This window comes from Equus asinus, chromosome 2 (assembly GCF_041296235.1).
Source record: "Equus asinus isolate D_3611 breed Donkey chromosome 2, EquAss-T2T_v2, whole genome shotgun sequence".
Taxonomy (NCBI): domain Eukaryota; kingdom Metazoa; phylum Chordata; class Mammalia; order Perissodactyla; family Equidae; genus Equus; species Equus asinus.
The window spans coordinates 88,378,404-88,396,740 of record NC_091791.1 but is presented as its reverse complement, the minus strand read 5'-3'; the positions used below and the strand labels follow the sequence as shown (position 1 = coordinate 88,396,740).

The 18,337-nt window shown below is 49.2% G+C and overlaps 1 protein-coding gene across 8 annotated transcripts in view; it reads left to right on the top strand.

Moving 5' to 3' along the window:
- WDFY4 (WDFY family member 4) overlaps nucleotides 1-18,337 on the top strand; it is a 301,742-nt gene that overhangs the window by 89,589 nt on the left and 193,816 nt on the right. For all 8 annotated transcript variants that reach the window (XM_070493267.1, XM_070493276.1, XM_070493259.1 and 5 more), the window contains 6 exons: nucleotides 8,676-8,890; nucleotides 10,064-10,158; nucleotides 10,510-10,747; nucleotides 11,157-11,233; nucleotides 12,172-12,393; nucleotides 13,298-13,476. In XM_070493267.1, coding sequence (XP_070349368.1) covers nucleotides 8,676-8,890; nucleotides 10,064-10,158; nucleotides 10,510-10,747; nucleotides 11,157-11,233; nucleotides 12,172-12,393; nucleotides 13,298-13,476 — 1,026 coding nt within the window. The remainder of the gene's footprint in view (nucleotides 1-8,675; nucleotides 8,891-10,063; nucleotides 10,159-10,509; nucleotides 10,748-11,156; nucleotides 11,234-12,171; nucleotides 12,394-13,297; nucleotides 13,477-18,337) is intronic.

The window sequence follows — 18,337 nt, the reverse complement described above, 5'->3', positions numbered from 1 at the left end:
GTGCACATATTTAACTAAGAGGAATAAAACAGAAGCAAAGCTAAACTGTTCCTACCAAATAAATCACTCTTAGAGACCAGCAGTTGATGACTCTTATGAGACACTAAGTTCCCTTCCTTACAACGCATGCATGATGCAGAGTTAAAATTACGGGCTTTGGAGGAAGCCCTGGGTGGGCTGCCAGTTCTGCCACTCATTAGCTCTGTGACCTTAGGAAACTGATGTAACCTCTTCAAGCTTAGGGTCCTCGTGATAATATTTTCCCCGTGAGAAGAGAAGTGGAGAGGACAGTTGTGAAGCTCTGAGTCCTGTATGTGGCACGCAGTGTTGCTCATCAGACACTGGCTCCATCAGACCCTTTCTCTCTCCTCTAGCTTTGGCCGTCTGTATTCCTAGGACTCTGGGTCATGGCATGGCAAATTCCAGAAATATTAAAGGGGAGGTAACACATTTTAGGTATATTTCCAACTGGCGTCACACTGTTGATAAATTAATAATAGAGAGTTGATATTGAACTGTGTGTTAATATCCACTATGAATCAAAAGACTGAGTCCTCTTTCCTGCGTACATGGCATTTGATTCTGAACCCAGAAGGAGGAATTACCTGTTGGATGATAAAATGGGGATGGAAGGTCCCTACCAGCCTGAGAAGTGGATCAGAATCCATTGAATCAAAATTCAGCAGAGATAATTAAGCCTGTGCTCATGTCTTGATGTACACACACAGACACACACAGACACACTGGGTGGGGAAAACCAGAAGAGCACGTGTAAAAGAGTCCTAGGGGGTTTAATGCAAGGTCAGTAATAGTCCCAAGTCGGGTGACGTCACCTCTATGGTGAATTCTACTTTGGGATATATTTATAGAAGTATAGTGCCCAGCTAAAGGGAGGTGATGATCCCACCAATCCCTTAACACTCTACACCTGTGTTTGTTCAGAGGAGAGAAACCAGGATGATAAGGGGACTGAAAAACCTCCTTGGTCATGAGAGGAATAGTCAAGATCTCAGAGTGTATAGCCCAGAGAGAAAAAGATGCTGGGAGAATGAGAGCTGGGCAAATACTTGCTGGTTGCCTGGTGGTAGAATAATGGGAGACAGACAAGGACTGGTTCAACAGTGAAAGACCTGGGCTCAAAATAAGGTCACACTTGCTGAAACTGGATGGGCAACTGGGGAGGTAGTGAGTGTTCCAAGCGAGGTGTTACGTTCGCTATGGAGAGTACCCAGCACCTGGACCAGAGTTGGACTTGATGACTCCTGTGATGCTGACCGGCTCCGAGAGTCGGTGGCTTGGGAATGTGGCCATTGGTGAGTGAGGCTGCATGCACCTGAGACATCCACCTGGCCTCTCAAGATGGCGGAAATCGCCAAACCCATTCAGGCGTGGTTCATGGCAAATACCGTGTGCCAGTTACTAACTTCAGGTGACTCCTGTGTGGGGCAGAGCCACAAGCACTTAGCTTTTCCTGTAAGTTCTGAGAGGGTTGGCCTAATACAGGATGGGCTGGGCCCCTGGTACCCAAACCATAGTATCAACAGTGCAGTTTGGCTCAGCTCCGGGCTGTCAGCTCCCACTGCATCCCCGACCTACAGGAGGCTGGACGTGCTGGTAAGGGGCAGCCCTGAACCCAGAACCAGCACCCAGAGGCCTTAGAGGCAGAGATCGCGGCCATGAAGTGGCCTCTGGAGTGGGCCTCCTGGTTTGAACTCCTGCCCCGCACTCACCGTGTAACCTCAGTTCTCTGTAATCTCTGGGACTCAGTTCTCTTGTTTGTAAAATGGGGTAATGATCACATCTAGCACACGGTGTTTGTCTGAGGTTTCAATGGGCGAGTACAGGAGAGCATTTAGAGGCGGGCCTGCAGAGTGTGACTGCGCCGTGACGTGAGCTCCCATCATTGGCATCTGGGCCTGAGAACAAGGTAGGTGTGCTCCTGCTCTGGTACTGAGATGGCACAGCACACAGCGGATGTGTAAACTGGCCACTTGATTAGAAGGACCCTTATCGATATTAGGTGAGAAAAGAAGACTACATCTAAGAGTGGTTAATATCCTGAAAACACTTGCATCCTGTAAGATAAAATGCTTTTGTAGATGCTGTTTCTGTTGCTTCCCGCAGAAAACATACCAGTGAGGTAGGTGTTTTCATTATTCTCATTCTAGAGCTAAGGAAGCTGGATAGGGGTTTACCAGCTGGTTTCCCTGCTGATGTTCTCATGCTCCATCTCTGGGCTGGTCACAGGCTCATTGAGGGGAGAGGTCTGGATACAGGGGGTGATCGAGCCTGGCTGACAACTGCCCGTGATCTCCAGCCTTTCCCTGAAAGGTGATGCTCCCCGTCACCCCCTGACCTTTGCACATGCTGTTCCCTCTCCCAGAAAGACCCTTTTGCCTGCTGGCCTGGCTCTGTCTTCATTATCCTTCAACACTTAGTTGGCACATTACCTTTTCTGACCACCCTCTCAGCCCTCTGGGTTAAGTGTACCTCCCATGTTCTAGAACACCTTTGTGCCCTTGTTCTTGCACTTCCCAGCAGCTGTGGCATTTGAGGCGCAGAGATAAGTGCTAGGGAAACAAGGGTGAAGAATCATGGTCTCAGGCAGCAGCTCACAGTGCAGTGGGGTCGGGGCAGGTGAGAAGAGAGAGAGCGAGCGAGCCAGCAAGTGAGCTGTCATAGTGTAGTATTTATAATGACTGAAGTATGGACACAGTGCTGGTTGGGAAAGTCAGAGAGTTTCTTAGATGAGAGGACGTGAGAATTGCATCTTGAGTAATAAGTAGGAGCTCAGCAAAGGGATGGGCTTGGAAAGGACATTCCCAACTCCCGGCATCAGTCAGAAAGGGCGTGGCATGCTCAGCAAAGGTGGGACTCTTACTAGGGCTGGACTACAGGGTGAACCAAAAGGGAGGATGGGAAGTAAAGTTGGAAAGAGACAAATATTTCATAAATATAAGATCGTGGACTTCTGTTACCGGGAAGTGTTGGCCATCGTACGCACATGATTCGAAGAAGAGGCAGAAGATTTGTTTCTTGGTCTTCGTTGCAAATCTATACAAGTGCGTCAAGGAAGACCTGCCTTTAGACGTGGCTTCTACTGATTGGGTGGGATGTGGACCCTCTTACGCCTAAACCAAGATCACAGACTCCCGTGCCTACAAGGCCATATGGGTACCACAAATGAGTGTATCCGGCTAGTGGGGACTGTGGTCAAAAAGAAGGTTCATGCCCACATAGAGAGAGAACTAATTCTAAGTAATCAAAGGTAAAAACTGTAATTTATCAAATAAAACGCATCTGTGGGTCCTATTTATCTGTGACATCCCTAAAGAGCTGAGGTCACCTATATGGTTCCATCTCTCTTCCAAAATCTTCAGATAAAGAACATTTCAGCCAAATTGGAACAAGTGACTAATACAAATTTGAGCAGTTGGTAGAAGCCTCTAGTCCTTTCTAAGTGTCTGGGGGAAGCAGATGCTGGTTGTCTGATGGTTTTCACATCTATGTCAGGAGAATGTGGTTACATCCAGAAGACACATGTGCACCGATGTACCCCAAACCCATGCCTCCTTGGAGGCACCCGCCCCAGGGACCCAGCCCTCCTTGGGCTCTGGGACCATATTAATCTGAACTGGGAGAGAAAGTGGAGGAGAGAGAGAGAAAGAAGAATAAACATCCATAGCTGGACAAGGATGGACGTGAAATCTTGACTATTAAGTGGGGAAAGCAGAAAACTCCTGAAGCCACTCTGCAAATCGCTCTGTGATAATTTACCTTGTGGGTCCAGCCTGCCGGCCAGCCTGGTGACCCCACGTGCTTACCACTGAGTCCTAATTGAACCACCACCCCCTCTCCTGCTTTGGAAGTAATACGCGTTAGGAAAATCAATCCGTTTGTAGGGGGAGAAACCAGACTGGCTTCCTGCTACTGCTCATATTTTCACTAAAACCCCATTTTACTGGAACCAGCATTGAAAAAAACAGCACATTTTATTCAAAACAAGGCAATATTGGTATTGACAGAGCTACAGTGATAATGAGGGCGATCAATTTTTCCCTCCTCCATTATGAGGCATTGAGCAATTTTGGAGTAAACTTGTGGCATCGTTAGGCAAGACCAGCATTTCTCCCTTTTGAGAACTTTTTTTTCTTTTTTGCATATTTAGATATTAAGTATTCCTACTCTGGTGAAAGAAAAAAAGCAAAAACAACAAGAAAAAAAGAAAGCCAAAAGTCCCCAAAGCAATAAGTGAAGTGCTGGTAATAAAAACTGGAAGTTGTAGATGTTTCTTTCTAATTCTTATTAATAATACATTGTGATGTTATTTTTGCATCTTGCTTCATGCCGACTGTCTCCCCAAGTCTCACCCCAAATTAAAAGACTACAGATACTAAACAATCCAAGTTCTGGGAGAGGGAAAGTTCCAGGCAAGAGGGTGGAAGCTCCGTCTCTGTCTGGAGAAGGGCGGAGAAGGAGGAGGGCAGAGGCGCAGGCTCTGTCAGATTCAGGAAGGGGCACAGAGCATCAGCAGAAAGATCTGGGAAGGGAGTGCAGGAGGTGGGGTAGATTTCCACATGCAAGAGCTCTTTGAAGTAAGCAATGGCGTTGTTTAGTGCAAATTCGTTTTGGCATTTCTGTCTTCTGTTTCTGGCCCCCAGTGGGCTCCCCATGTCCCTCCACCAGCTCATGCTGGCCGTGCTAATACCACAGTGACAGGGAAGGGCGCCGTCTCTGTCCCTTTGGGCTGCCAAAACAGAATGCCCTAGACTGGGTGACTTACAAATAACAGAAATTTATTTGCCACGGGTCTGGAGGCTGGGAAGTCCAAGATCATGATGTTGGCATGTTTGGTGTCTGGCGAGGGCTCACTTCCTCCACGATGGCCCTCTTCTGACTGTGTCCTCACATGCTGCAAGGGGACGGGGAGCTCTCTGAGGTCTCTTTCACAAGGGCACTAATCCCATTCATGAGGGTGGAGCCTCTCCCAAAGGCCCCCCCCACTCCAAATCCCGTCACACTGGAAATGAGGTTTCCACGTCTGAATTTGGAGGGACACAAACATTCAGTCCATCGCAAGGACCATCTTCTCCAGGTGGTGAGATGTCTCCCTGACATCAGTGACAGTGGCAAAATGACAACATTTCAGAATGACAGAATCCTGCCTGGGAGCAATCTCCCTGAAAAACCATCCTAATAGAGTTTAAATTTTAAACTCAAATTAAAATAGTCTAAAATGTTGAGTCAGAAATGTCACTGAAGATAACGTAAAGATGGGAATGTCGCTGGATGCCATCCATTTGAGGCAGGAGCTACAGGTGCTGGGCTCCTGGAAGGCAGGAGGGAGGATGGGTGGGTGAGCTTGTGACCAAGCTGTTTTTTAAAAAATCTAAAAACTGAGGATAAACAGTATAGATATGGTTCCCCATATATTTTAACCCTTGAAACCTATATGCTACAACACAGTGTTTGCGGCCTGTGGAAGAATGTCATCTTATTAATTTCCATCCCTTAGTGACACATAGTCTTGACAGTCTCTGGGCAGGGTACCCCCAAATCAGTGCACCCTGTGTGGGGAGGGGATGGTGGAGTGAGGTGATTCTGAGCATGGGGTCTGGAGTCAAAGCCAGGCTCTGCCCTTACTACGCGGCTGGACAATTCACTTCTCTGGGCTCAGTTTTCTCACCTGTAGAATGGGGGTAATAACAGTCCCTTCCTCATAGGGCTCATTACAAGGATTCTGTAATCTACACGTGTCAAAATGCTTAGCGTAGGGCCCGGGACATCCTGACTACCCAGGAAATAGTCTCATCACAGGGTGAAACTTGGTCCCCAAAGTCGATGCTGGGCCTGAATTCTGCTCTAAATTTAAGAGCTCTGTGAAACGCATGAGGGGCCACGGGGAGCCCCTCTCCTCCTAGATGCTGTAAATTTTCTGCTGCAGCCTGGCTCCCACTGTGCTGAGACAGTCCCCTCACCTGTCTCACATTTAGCCTGTGATGCCTTTGAGCGGGGACGGTGTCTTACTCATCTTGAGATGCCCAGAACTTCACCCAGACCCTGACAACGTTGAAGAGGCAGTTAGTGCTTGTTGGAGGGAGAAGAAGAAGAAAGGGAAGCGGGGGGGACTGCAAGAAAGCTTTCAAGGGGGCGGTGGGTGACAGAAGGTCTGTGACTCCATGGGACTAGAAGCCAGTCCTCATCAGAAAGAGATTATTCAGTAAGTGCCTTTACCGTTACTCCTGGTGGGCTAACCTAGCCATAATCTACATTGTCATAGATCTCTCTTCTTGAAACCAAAACTAGGGCAAAGGCCGGAAAAGGAAGAGCATGCTAGCATCTCAAGGCGGGTTCCCTGGAAGTGGAGCCCAAGACATGGGCATAGGTGTGTTGGACTGTGGAGGGAGGGGCTCAGGAGAAGGAGGTGAGGGACGTGGGACGGTGCAGGGGAAGGAGCTGAGTGGGGGTCTGCTGTTGGCTGAAGTCCAGCTTCAGCCTGGACCCACTGGGTGGGGGTCTCAAGCATGAATTGCACCACAGAGGCTGAAGGGCTTGACCTCATTGGCTAAACCAGGTGTGTATGTGTGTGTGTGGTGTATGTATGTATGTATGTTTGCATGCATGTATGTGTATAGTCGTGTGTTGCTTAACGAGGGGGTACGTTCTGAGAAACGCATTGTTAGGCGATTTCATCATTGTGCGAACATCATAGAGTGTATTCTCACAAACCTACATGGTGTAACCTATACCAGGCTATATGGTACTAATCTTATGGGACCACCGACACATGTGTGATCTGTCATTGACCAAAACATTATTATAGGGTGCATGGCAATATATGTATGCATGTGCACATCTATGTGTGCATGGGTGCACACACGTTTGTGCGTAGGCCTCTGTGAGCATGTGTGCATGCTTGTAGGTATACATTTGTGCATATGTGTATTCATGTGTACATACGTATGCACACACACATTTATATGTGTGTGTGCATGTGTGTGCATGCATGTATGAACACATGTTGGGGGCCACAGAGCCCCCGGGCAGGGCAGCTCCCATTTAGGGCAGGGCAGTCCTCCAGAGAAGGGGAAGCTGTGATGGGTACACTCACGTGGAGAAGGAGGTCTGGCTGGGGCCCCCATAAGATCCACGGCAGGAAAATTCCACTGAGATCAAACCAGTGTCCCTGTCACATCAGACAATATCGTGTACAACAGGAAAGAATGTGGACAGCCCTAAGAGTTTTTGTAAAGGAATTTCTACCCCCCACCATCCCCTTGCTCCAAACCATTTATATGTCCATGGAGGGCTGGAAATTCCAGGGGTTTATATTTTTTGAGGAAAAGAAGATTGTAAAAATAACATATTTGGCTCAAATATTTACTGAGCCGACTCTATGTACTCTATTCTATGCGCTTCAAGAACATAAAGATAATGAAGTGACTTGAAATCTAGTTTTTGCTGTTAGTACTGTTGAGTCCATTTTGAGTCCTAGTGGCCCTGTGGACAGCAGAGAGAACCCTGCTTGGTCTGCGCCACCGTCTCACCTTCTGGAGCTCCACCAGACAATGCTCTGTTGCTATTCGTAGGGTTTTCATGGCCAATGTTTTCAGAAGTGGATGGCCAGATCTTTCTTCCTAGTCTGTCTAGTCTGGAAGGTCCGCTGAAACCTGTCCACCATGGGTGACCCTGCTGGTATTTGAAATACCAGTGGCACAGCTTTCAGCGTCACAGCCACATACAGCAGCCACAGTATGACAAGTGACAGACGGATGGTGCACTTGGTTCCCTGACGGGGAAATGAACCCAGGCTGCAGAGGTGAGAGCACCGAATCTTAACCACTAGACCACCAGGGCCAGCTTAAAATCTCGTAGGAATAAGATAAGAGTGTGGCTGTCCGGGTAGCAGAAGGTGCTGAGGACAAGGAGAGATCGACAGAGGACGATGGAGAGTGGGTGGGAGGGAGACAGCACTGGGGGTGAAGGGGAGGCATCAGAGACAGCTTCCCACAGGAGCCTGACCTCAGCTGGCTTGTACACTCTGTGGTTGGACGCGTGAAGATGGAGACGGCTGCATCCGTCACAGCCAGTGGCGTGGGGGGTACTCCTGGAGGCTTGTACTCCCCGGTGAATGTCACCTTCTCCGTCAGGGGGAGCAATCTCAAACGCAGGACCGTTAAGTGAGTGGAGCCAGCTGGGGGGCGGTGTGGGACCCACTAAGGGGCCCAGCCCCTGCCCAGCCCCAACTGCCTCTCGACAGACACAGGACCAGATCTTTCGATCTTTTGAGAGAGGCTGCACGTCTGGACTTTGGTGTAAAATCTCCAGACATCTAAGTATTAGCAGTTAGTTCAGAAACTGCTTAAACATCGTGTGGATCAAACGCCACGTGGCTCTGAAACAGAGGCAGCCTCTCGCCGGCCAGTTTGCAGTCTCTGTTTTAAGACGTCTGCCTCTTGGCCAGCCGATGCCAGCGGCTCGTGGCCTCCTACAGACCGGCCTTCAGGCCTACAGATTTGAGAACACCCGAGGCAGAATGAGTGCAGTGAGAATGGACTGTGGTGGGCACAGGCTCCTCGCCCCACAACCAGCTCAAGGCCTAGTCGGGAGTCTATCAAAGTTGCCCACAAAACATCTGACCTCAGCGGCTCACTGCTTGCTGTGGTGCCTCTTAGCTGTCCCAGGAGATCCAGTGCTCCCTGGCCAGTCACATCCAGTCCCTGGTGAAATCAGAGAAGAATCGGCAGGTCCTGTGCGAGGCGGGGATGCTGAGGACCCTCATGGCCTCCTGCCACAAGGCCCTGACCACCGGCAGCAGCCCCTTGCACTCGGGCCTCATCAGGATTTTTGAAAAGCTTGCTTCTCAAGCCATCGAACCGGACGTGTTAAGGTACCGTGTGCCGCGTTAAACGCTGCTGAGCCCCTGGCAGCTGTGGTCATGCACAGTGGACAGTTGGGGCGCACAGGGATGGGGGTGCCCCACACCCCCTCTGCCCTCTGCAGGCTGTGGGCATTGCAAGGCCAGGGAGGAGCCTTGGGGCTGTGCGGGCCACATGTGAGCCCACAAAGCAGACACAGCCCCTCCCAGGGAGCGGATGGTCTCAGGGCAGAGGGGACAACAGTCAAAGCATCCTGCTGACAGTACAGAATAGCGCTGTCGGGGGTGCTCGGTGGAGAGTGCTCCAGCTCCACGGAGCTGGGAGGACCACAGTTGGGAGACTGGACGTAAAAAGGCAAGGCTTCAAGGAAGTCAAAGCCGCTGAGCCCTGAGGCCTGTGGAGACGTTCACTAGCCCAGGAGAGGAGGGGACAGGGATGCAAAGTTGGCCTGTGGAGGGGCTGGGGGCTGTGAGGGCCTGGCTGTGCCGGGGAGGCTAGACTGCAGCGAGCTGGGCTGTGTGAGGGGCAGCAGGGACTCCAGACAATGAAGGTAACAGAGCAGAGCTCTTATATCCTGTGGGGGCCTTCCCCCTGGCAGCCCCTCCATGAATCCGTGTCTTTCCTGGAGCCCCGCGGTAGCCAGGGAGATGCACAGGGTGGGGCAGACACAGATGGAAGAGGGAAGACAGGCTGCAGTGGGGGTCGAGGCTCCCGTGACCCGGTCCCCTGCCCTGACACCCAGGATGAAGTACAGAGGGGACAGCAGGCAACCCCTCCTGTCAGCAGGTCGGGGACCTAGGGGGCCAGGCCAGCCTCTTTCAGCCTCTGGATGTGCAGGCTGCCAGACCCGGCCACGTGCTTAATCTAGCTGTTTAGCAAATTCCATTAGAAACTTATAAACAAAGTAGGGCAAAGTTATCTTCCAACAAATGCCTTTTCCTCACAAGGTCTAGTTTGAGGCTGCTAGCTGGTTAAGTCCAAAAGCACCCCAAATCACCAGCTCTCTGGTCTGGGTACCAGGACAGGGGCACCCTGTTTCCGCATGGCTTGAGAACAGGGTTTCTAGGCCGAGAGAGGAAAGCTGGGAGAGGGGCGGGATCCAGAAACGTGCTCGCATGAAGCTGGAGAAGACTTCTGCCTGGAGGATGTCTTCATTTGGTTCTCTTGTATGGTCCGATGTTCAGACAGTTTCTCAGTCTTGGAATCGCACCCCCTCCGCCGGCTGCAACGAAAATCCTCAGTTCACCTCGTGCGCACGGAGGCGACTCAGGATGCTCAGGTGAGGAGGGGAACGAACAGGGCAGCTTAAGGGGAGTTAAAAGAGGACATGCCTTCTTTGTCAGGGGGTGTTTACAGCAGGCGGGAAGCAGATGGATTTAAAAACTGGTTTTGCCCGCTGCTCAGTGGAACGGATGGGGAAGAGCAGAGATGGTCTCTGGAGAAGGATCAGATCTGGAAGGAAAAGGGCGATCCCTACCCCCGTATAAGGTGGGGGATGATGAGTGCGTCTTTGGCCCCTCTGGGCTCAGATCGCAGAAACAGGGCTGTGGCAGAAATGCCTGGATTCTTGTCAGAGTGGGTGGAGACGCTTTGAGCAAAGTCCCATCCCTTCTCTTGCTTGTTGCCTTAGGGTCACAGGCAGTGGCACCAGCGACTGCTGAGGGTCCTGCAGGAGCCACACCACAGGCCAGCCCATGCCTGGCAGTCACACAGGCTCCCAGGTCCTCAGGTCCAGCCCAGGGCTCCACCACCGCCCTTCAGACAGCCTTGAGCCTCATCTCCATGACCTCCCCACGCAACCTGCAACCGCAGAGGGCGACCCTGGCTCCATCGTTTGTGGAATTTGACATGTCCGTGGAAGGTTATGGGTATGACAGGCTTTCATATATTTGAAATACTTCGTTAACTTCCCAGTGTCTTGGATGAATTATGATGTCAATTACAAATGGGAGTTGTAGCTCCCATCAGTGCTCACCACTCAGGAGTGGACTATGTCAGAGTCGTGGACATCCCGTGTACTCAGTGGCTTCTCGGGGGCAGCCATGTAGGTCCGCAGCCATGTAGGGCCAGGACCCTCTCCTTCCCCTGGTGCGTCTGCATTCTGGAATGCCCTCCCCCTCAGCCTCCAGCGGGGACTCCCTTTCTTAGGGCCGTGGTACGGGCATCAGCAGCTTTCTGTCCTTAGGGATTGAGGCCCCTGCAGAGGGACAGATGGGAGATGTTACGGCCAGAGACTGGCTTGCTGTTCGATGATCTGAGACACTTTCCTGTTTCCAGCTGTTTGTTTATTCCGACCCTGTCTACTGTGATGGGAACCAGCACCGAGTACTCGGTCTCCGGAGGGATCGGGACAGGTAAGTGTTTCCCAGGGAGTTAGCTTGCCGAGGTATTCTAACTCTGCCCCGAGAATAAGTCCTTGCATGAGTTGTCCTTGCAGGTTGTCACACCTTGGTTAGTGCAGGGGCATCCTGTTCTCTGTGCATCCCAAGGGCACAGCCCTGGCTTTGATTCATTTCTTTGGTGACTGACAAAGGCTGAAATAGATGCCTCACCTCACCTTACGGCTCTCCCTAGGGAGGAATATCAGTTCTGTGTTGACGGCCAGCCAGGAATAAGCCTGTTCTTGGCTACTGGAGGATCCACCTGAGCCTTGGCACGCTTTGCACAGCGCTGTGCTCTGCTGAAAACCAGGCATCGTCCCTTAGGAGGACCAGGGTCTGGGTTCCTATGGGAGGGTGGGTGCTGAGGGGCCACGGCATTCCCAGCCCATCAGTGCGGGCCACCACGTCTGGTTCTGCCCGTTCTGTGAGTTCACCAGGCCTCACCTGTATTGCAAACTTGTTACTGGGTGGGAGAGCGTGGGTTTCCCTGGAGGGGAGCCTTGCCTTGCAAGGTTCAGCCGAATTAGGCTGGTGTCCTCTGCCCCATGCAGCACGCTGCCCGACTGTAGCTCAGCTGACCAGCGGGCCAGATGGTGACGGATCTCAGGCTTGTGCCTCTGTCTTTGCTGCCTTGCGAGGAGGCGTGGAATAATAGATGAGGCAGAATTGGAGAGAGGTTTTGAGGGTCTAGGCTCAAGCCTTGGCGGGAATACGACTTATTCCTAAGAGTATGAACAAGGAGAAGAGAGCATCCCACCCCACTGGGTGGCCATAAAATGGGCCTGAGTGAGGCGAGGCACAGTGCTGGCACACAGTAGGGCCACTCCTGGGCTGAATCAGAGTCACGGTGAGTCTAGACAAGCTTCCACGGTTGGACAAAGCCTAAGGGCGTGCTTGTGTTCTGCCCCCAGGCGCTGCCAGGCCCTTCCCTCCACCTGGGGGCCTGAGCTTCTCCTGCTGGTTCCTGATCGGCCGTCACGGCGCTGTCACTGAGGGCCACCCACTGCGCTTCCTGACCCTGGTGCGCCACCTGGCCAGGACCGAGCAGCCCTTCGTCTGCTTCTCCGTCAGCCTCTGCCCGGACGACCTCTCCTTGGTCGTGTCTACAGAAGAGAAAGAGTTTCAACCCCTGGGTAAGGTGTTGGGAGCTAAAGCTGGTTAGGCCACACTTGGGGGAAATGGGGCTAAGTCAGCCGCTCTTAGCGTGAGAGCCAGGGCACTCAGCCTTCCTTCAGTAGTGATGCTGGCTGGTCCTGGCTTTCTAAGCTTACCCGCCCATGATGCCCTGAATTGACCCGAGATGGCCCAGCCCAGGTATCTCAGCCACGCCTGTTCTTCTCAGGTGCCCCGAGAATGTCACTTTCACAGTGAAACACCTGGAAGGCCAGAGGATGGCTTGGCATCCTTGACACACAGCACAATAGCGTTTTCCCTCGCCCTCTCAGGACTTTGCTGGCGAATGTGCATCCTCGTGGAGGCGGTCTAGAGTGGGGTGGACCCTGGAGCCTGACTCCTGAGTTTGAATCCTGGCTGCACAACTTTGAGCCAGTTACCTAACCTCTCTGTGCTTCAGGATGGTAAAATGGAATCATGATAGCATCTACCTCTCAGGTCGTCGGTCGTGAGAATGAAATGAGTTAATGTTTATCATGGTCCTTAAAACAGTGTCTGTCTGACGGGGCTGGCCTGGTGGCTTAGTGGTCAAGTTTGTACGTTCCATTTTGGTGGCCTGGGTTTATGGGTTCAGATCCTGGGCAGACCTACACACTGCTCATCAAGCCATGCCGTGGTGGCATCCCACATACAAAGTGGGGGAAGACTGGCACAGAATGTTAGCTCAGGGACAATCTTCCTCACCTAAAAAAGAAGAAAAAATAGTGTCTGGCACAAAGCAAGAGCTGAAGGAATGATTGCCACTGTTGTCACTATTCTGTGACAGAGGGCTAGGGTGCAGCTCCTTGGGCATGAGGCCCAGGTCTCCTGGGTTGCTGCAGCATGACATGGCATGTGAGGTCTGGTGTTCCTGTTCTCTTCCAGACATCATGGAACCTGAGGATGACCCTGAGCCTTCTGCGGGACGCCAGCTTCGGGTCCGATGTGGTCAGCTGCTGGCTTGTGGTCAGTGGCATCACCTGGCTGTGGTTGTTACCAAGGAAATGAAAAGGAATTGTACTGTCTCCACCTATCTGGATGGACAGGCCGTTGGCTCAGCCAAGGTGAGCTGGCTCCCCCAGCTGCGCTCGCCCCACAGCCATGCCTCCCGGTCATGCCACCCGGGAGTGGCCTCCGTTCAGTTGTTTATTTTCCTTTGGTGGCAGGGTTGGTATCCGCTGAAACCCCCTGACTGCCCAGAACACTTGACTGAATTGAGACATAAAAAGGACATCTTTAGAAAATGGAATGATGGTTACACAACCAGGGTAGGAGGTAAAGCGTGGAAATAAGAATAGTCGTGACAGTTTGGGCTGTAAGAATAGTCATAAGAAAATAGAAATCTCCAGAGTGAGCAGAGCAGGGCTTCTCACATTGGAAGACACGGATGCCCCAGGGGGGTCTGAGCGGGGCCTAAGGTCCGACTTTTCCATGAGGCTCCTGCTGAGTCTAATGCAGCTGCCGTGCACACTGAGCTTAGGAGCAAGCTGCCCATCTTGCCAGTTTAGGGCAAGAACGATGAGGGAAGGATGGTCCCTTGCTTAGCGAAGGTCATGCAATGTGAATGCAAGGCTGGAGGAAGCCTTGCCCACTGCCGTTCACAGACACCAGAGGTCCTGAGGTTTAAGGGAGAGGAAGCTGGGGGATGGGGACCTGGCAGGTGTGCTCCAGCAGCCACTGCCAGAGGTCCCCGAAGAAGTCAGAGAGGGAAGGGCCTGGAAGACACAGAGGGCAGGTGTGGCTGGATCTTTACGGGTTCCCAGAGACAGCATCCCAACCTGGGCTGCATTCTAGAACCACCAAAGTTCTCTTGCATGGACCACACCCCAGATCGACTCCAGCAGAATCTCTGTGTGTGGGGTGACTTGGTAATGTTTTCACAGTCTCCCGGCTGATTCTAATATGAAGCCAGAATGGAGAAGCTTAGATTGATGGGATTTCTCATTTCGATAGTTTGACATTTGAGGCTGGGTAGTTCTTTCTTGTGGGGACCTGTTCCATGCACATTAGGACATTTAACAGCATCTGTGTCTTCCCCAGAGGCCATAGCGTGCCCCACTCCAGAGCTGTGACCCCCAAAAATATCTCCAGATGTCTCCTGGGGGGCAAAACTGCCTCAGGTTGAGAATCATTAGGCTAGGACACCCGAAATTCTATAGAACAGCTAAAGATGAGTTTGGCGCTATCTTCTGGTAAAATCGTCTTATCAAAAAAAAGCAGTGGTGACCAGAAAGATTCAGCAGGAGCGTAAGAAAAGCAGGTCCTCCAAACACAAAGTTAATATTTTCCTCCGATCATTAACAATGCTAGTCCTTCCTTTTCTCCCTTTCTTCCTTCTTTCCTTCCCTCCTTCCTCTCTCCCTCCCTTCCTCCTCCTTCCCTCATTAAATATTTATTGAGCACATACTATGTTAGGTACTTTTGAGGTGCTGAGAATTGTCCCCGCCCACCAGCCAAATACCGCAGGGGTGTACATATAATATGCAACAAAATTTAGATTTATTAAACCTGCTGTAGCAAGAGACTCCTTACCTGGCAAGGAAGTAGGAGGAGCTTATATAGGATTTGGGCTTATGTTAGGTGATTTTGGGGTGAGCTCCAAGAAGTGGAGGTCAGTCTATTCTGAATTGGGTGCTGTCAGAAGCAGGCACTTTGGGGTCTGTGTATGTTCAGAACTTGCATCAAGGCAGTAGGAGGAATGGAGCAGGGATCCCATGGGGTGTCCTGTTGATATCTGGACCTTGCTGGCCCCTCGCACAGGGGCTGGCACACAGGATCACGTAGTAAACATTAGATGAGTTGCATTGAATTTACAGCTACAAGGAGTAACGCGGACTGGCTCATAGTGTTGTTTAGTGAACTGGTGCATGGTTGAACATCTGACTCCAGGGGACCAGCTAAACCAAAGCCAGTCACAGGGAGGTTGGGAGCAGCGTGATGCTATGGGAATATACCAAACACACCATGGACAATGGCCAAGGGCCAGCACGCCACAGCCGACTTTCCAAGAGAATCTCTACAAGTCATGACCAGCAAGTGAGGTTTGACTGGAATAAACATGGAGCCTGTGTTTAGATGCAGATGTCTGCTGGCAAGAACAAGATGGGAGAGCTAAAGAGCTATTCTCAAATGTTAGAGCTTTTGTTTTTATTTCCAAGGGAAGATAAGTTAAATTTGGAAAGGCGGGGAGTATTTTAACAGCCTGAATTGAGCAAAATTGCTTGGGGGCGATCTGAGCTATCTTATGTTTATAAATCAATCTAAATGATGCCGTGAGACATGATGTAGGAATCTGGCAAGAGAGGGGAAGCTAGAGTGGAGGGGTGGGGCAGAGCAGCATTGTGGGAGCCGAGCGGAAGTCTCTGCCTGGAGGGATGGGAGAGGGAAGAGAGAGCACCGTGGACCTCCGACGGGCAGGCCTGGGGCTGACAACTTGGTTTGCTTGCACTGGAAAGTCTCATTTAATTGGTAGGGAGAAAGAGAATATTTTTGAAATTATGTAAGCTCTCATTATATGCATATTCATGTATCTAGAGATTTTATAGTCATAAAAATAATACAAATGCAGTTTGAAATAACTGAAAAATAGAAAAAAGAAGAAAAATCACCTATATTCCTTCTACTTTACCATAGTTTGTAGTTTCTTTCAGTTTTTTCCCTTTAAAAAAAGTAGTTGTGACTTCATTGGAGAGAAAACTTTGCATACTACTTAGCTAACATACTATTATTTAAAAAATTTTTACCCATGTGGCTTTGAAATTATTATTTTTTAATTTGTGATTAGATAATCTTTTAACTATTTTTCTTTTATTGAAGATTTTATTGAGATAATTGTAGGCTAAAATGCAGTTGTACAAAATAACAGAGAGAAATCTTGTGTACCTTTTGCCCAGTTCCCGCAATGGTAAATCGTGCAAAACTGTAGAACAATATCACAATCAAAATGTTGACATTGATACGCTCTGCTAATTTATTCAGATTTTCCCAGTTTTACTTGTCCTCGTGTGTGTGTATTTAGTTCCATACAATTTTATCCCCTGTGTAGGTTCCCACATCCACCACTACAGCCGAGATACAGAACATTTCCAATGCCACTGGGGTCCCTCGTGTTGCCCTTTTATAGAAGTTATGACTACAGCCACCTCCGACCCACGACTCACACCCTCCCGCATCCCTGTCCCTAAGCTTGGCAACCAGTAATCTAAAATGTTGTCATTTCGAGGATGTTATATACATGGACTCACACAGTATATGGTCTTTTAGGATTGAAGTTTTCTTTCAGCATAATCCTCTGGAAATTCATCCAATTGTTGCACATGTCAATAGTCCATTCCCTTTTTATTGCTGAGTAGTATTTCACGATACAGCTGTATAAGCGTTCACCTAATGAAGGACATCTGGATTGTCTCCAGTTTTGGGCTGTTACAAATAAAGCTGCTAGCAACATTTGTGTACAGTTTTTGTGTGAACTCAAGTCTTCGTTTCTCTGCATAAATGCCTAAGAGTGCAATCGCTGGGTCTTATGGTAATTGCGCGTTTAGTTTTATAAGAAACTGCCAAACTATTTTCCAGTGTGACTGTGCCATTTTACACTCCCAACGGCAATGGACGAGTGCTCCAGTTTCTCTGCATTCCGTCTTGTCACTGTTTTTCATATTAAGCCATTCTGATAGGTGTGCAGTGATGTCTCACTGTGTTTTTAACTTGCATTTCCTCAACAGCTAATGAGATGGAGCATCTTCTCATGTGCTTATTTGCCATCTCGAGATCCTCTTCAGTGATGTCTGTTCATGTCTTTTTCCCATTTTCCAACTGGCTTGTTTTTTACTATTGAATTTTAAGGGTTTTCTATATATTCTAGTCCTTTCTCTGATGCGTGATTTTCAAATAATTTCTCCTAGTCTGTAGCTTGTTTTTCATCCTCTTTCACATGGGATTTTGCAGTGCACAAGTTTTTATTTTGATGAAGTATAATTCATCAAATTATTATCTTGTGGCTCGTGAGTTTGGTGTTAAGTCTGAGAACTCTTTGCTTGGTTCTGGATCCTGAAGATTTTCTCCTATGTTTTTTCTAAAAGTTTTCTAGTCTTACATTTTACGTTTGAGTTTGTGATCAATTATGAGTTAATTTTTGTATAAGGTATGAGGTTTAGTTGAAGTTCATTTCTTTGCCTGGGGTGTCCAGTTGCTCCAGAACCATTTGTTGAAGAGGCCGTCCTTCCTCCACTGAACTGCTTTTGAATCTTTGTCAAAAATCAGGTGGGCATATTTGTATGGGTTTATTTCCAGATGCTATATTCTGTTTCCTTGATCTATATGACTATACCCCCACCAATACCACACTATCTTAATTATTGTAACAATATAATAAGCCTTAATATTGGATAGAGAAGTCCTTCTATTTTTTGAAAAAGAAGAATTAAGCTATTTGTTAAACTATTTCTTTAAGCTATTCTAGGGCTTGTGTCTTCCCTTATAAATTTTACAATTAACTTGTCTGTGTCTACAAGAAGGCTTCTGAGATTTTGACAGGAATTGCCTTAAACCTGTAGATCATTTTGGGGACAAACGACATCTTTACTGTGTTGAGTTGCCTATGCAGAGACATGGTACGTCTCTCTGTTTACATAGGTTTTCTTGGATTGCTTTCATTATCCTTCTGGAATTTTCAGTATACAGATTCTATAAATTTTTTTAGGTATTTCATTTTCTTTTGAGAAATTGTAAATGGCATTGTTTTTCATTTTAGTTTCTGCATGTTCATTGTTAGTCTTTAAAGTGCAACTGACTTTTGTGTGTTGATCATGTATCTTACGACCTTGCTAAATTTGCTTGTTCGTTCTAGGAGTCTGTTTGTTTACTTGTTTGTTTGTTTTGAGATTCATTAGAATTTTCCACGTGGACATGACATTTGCAAATAGAGAC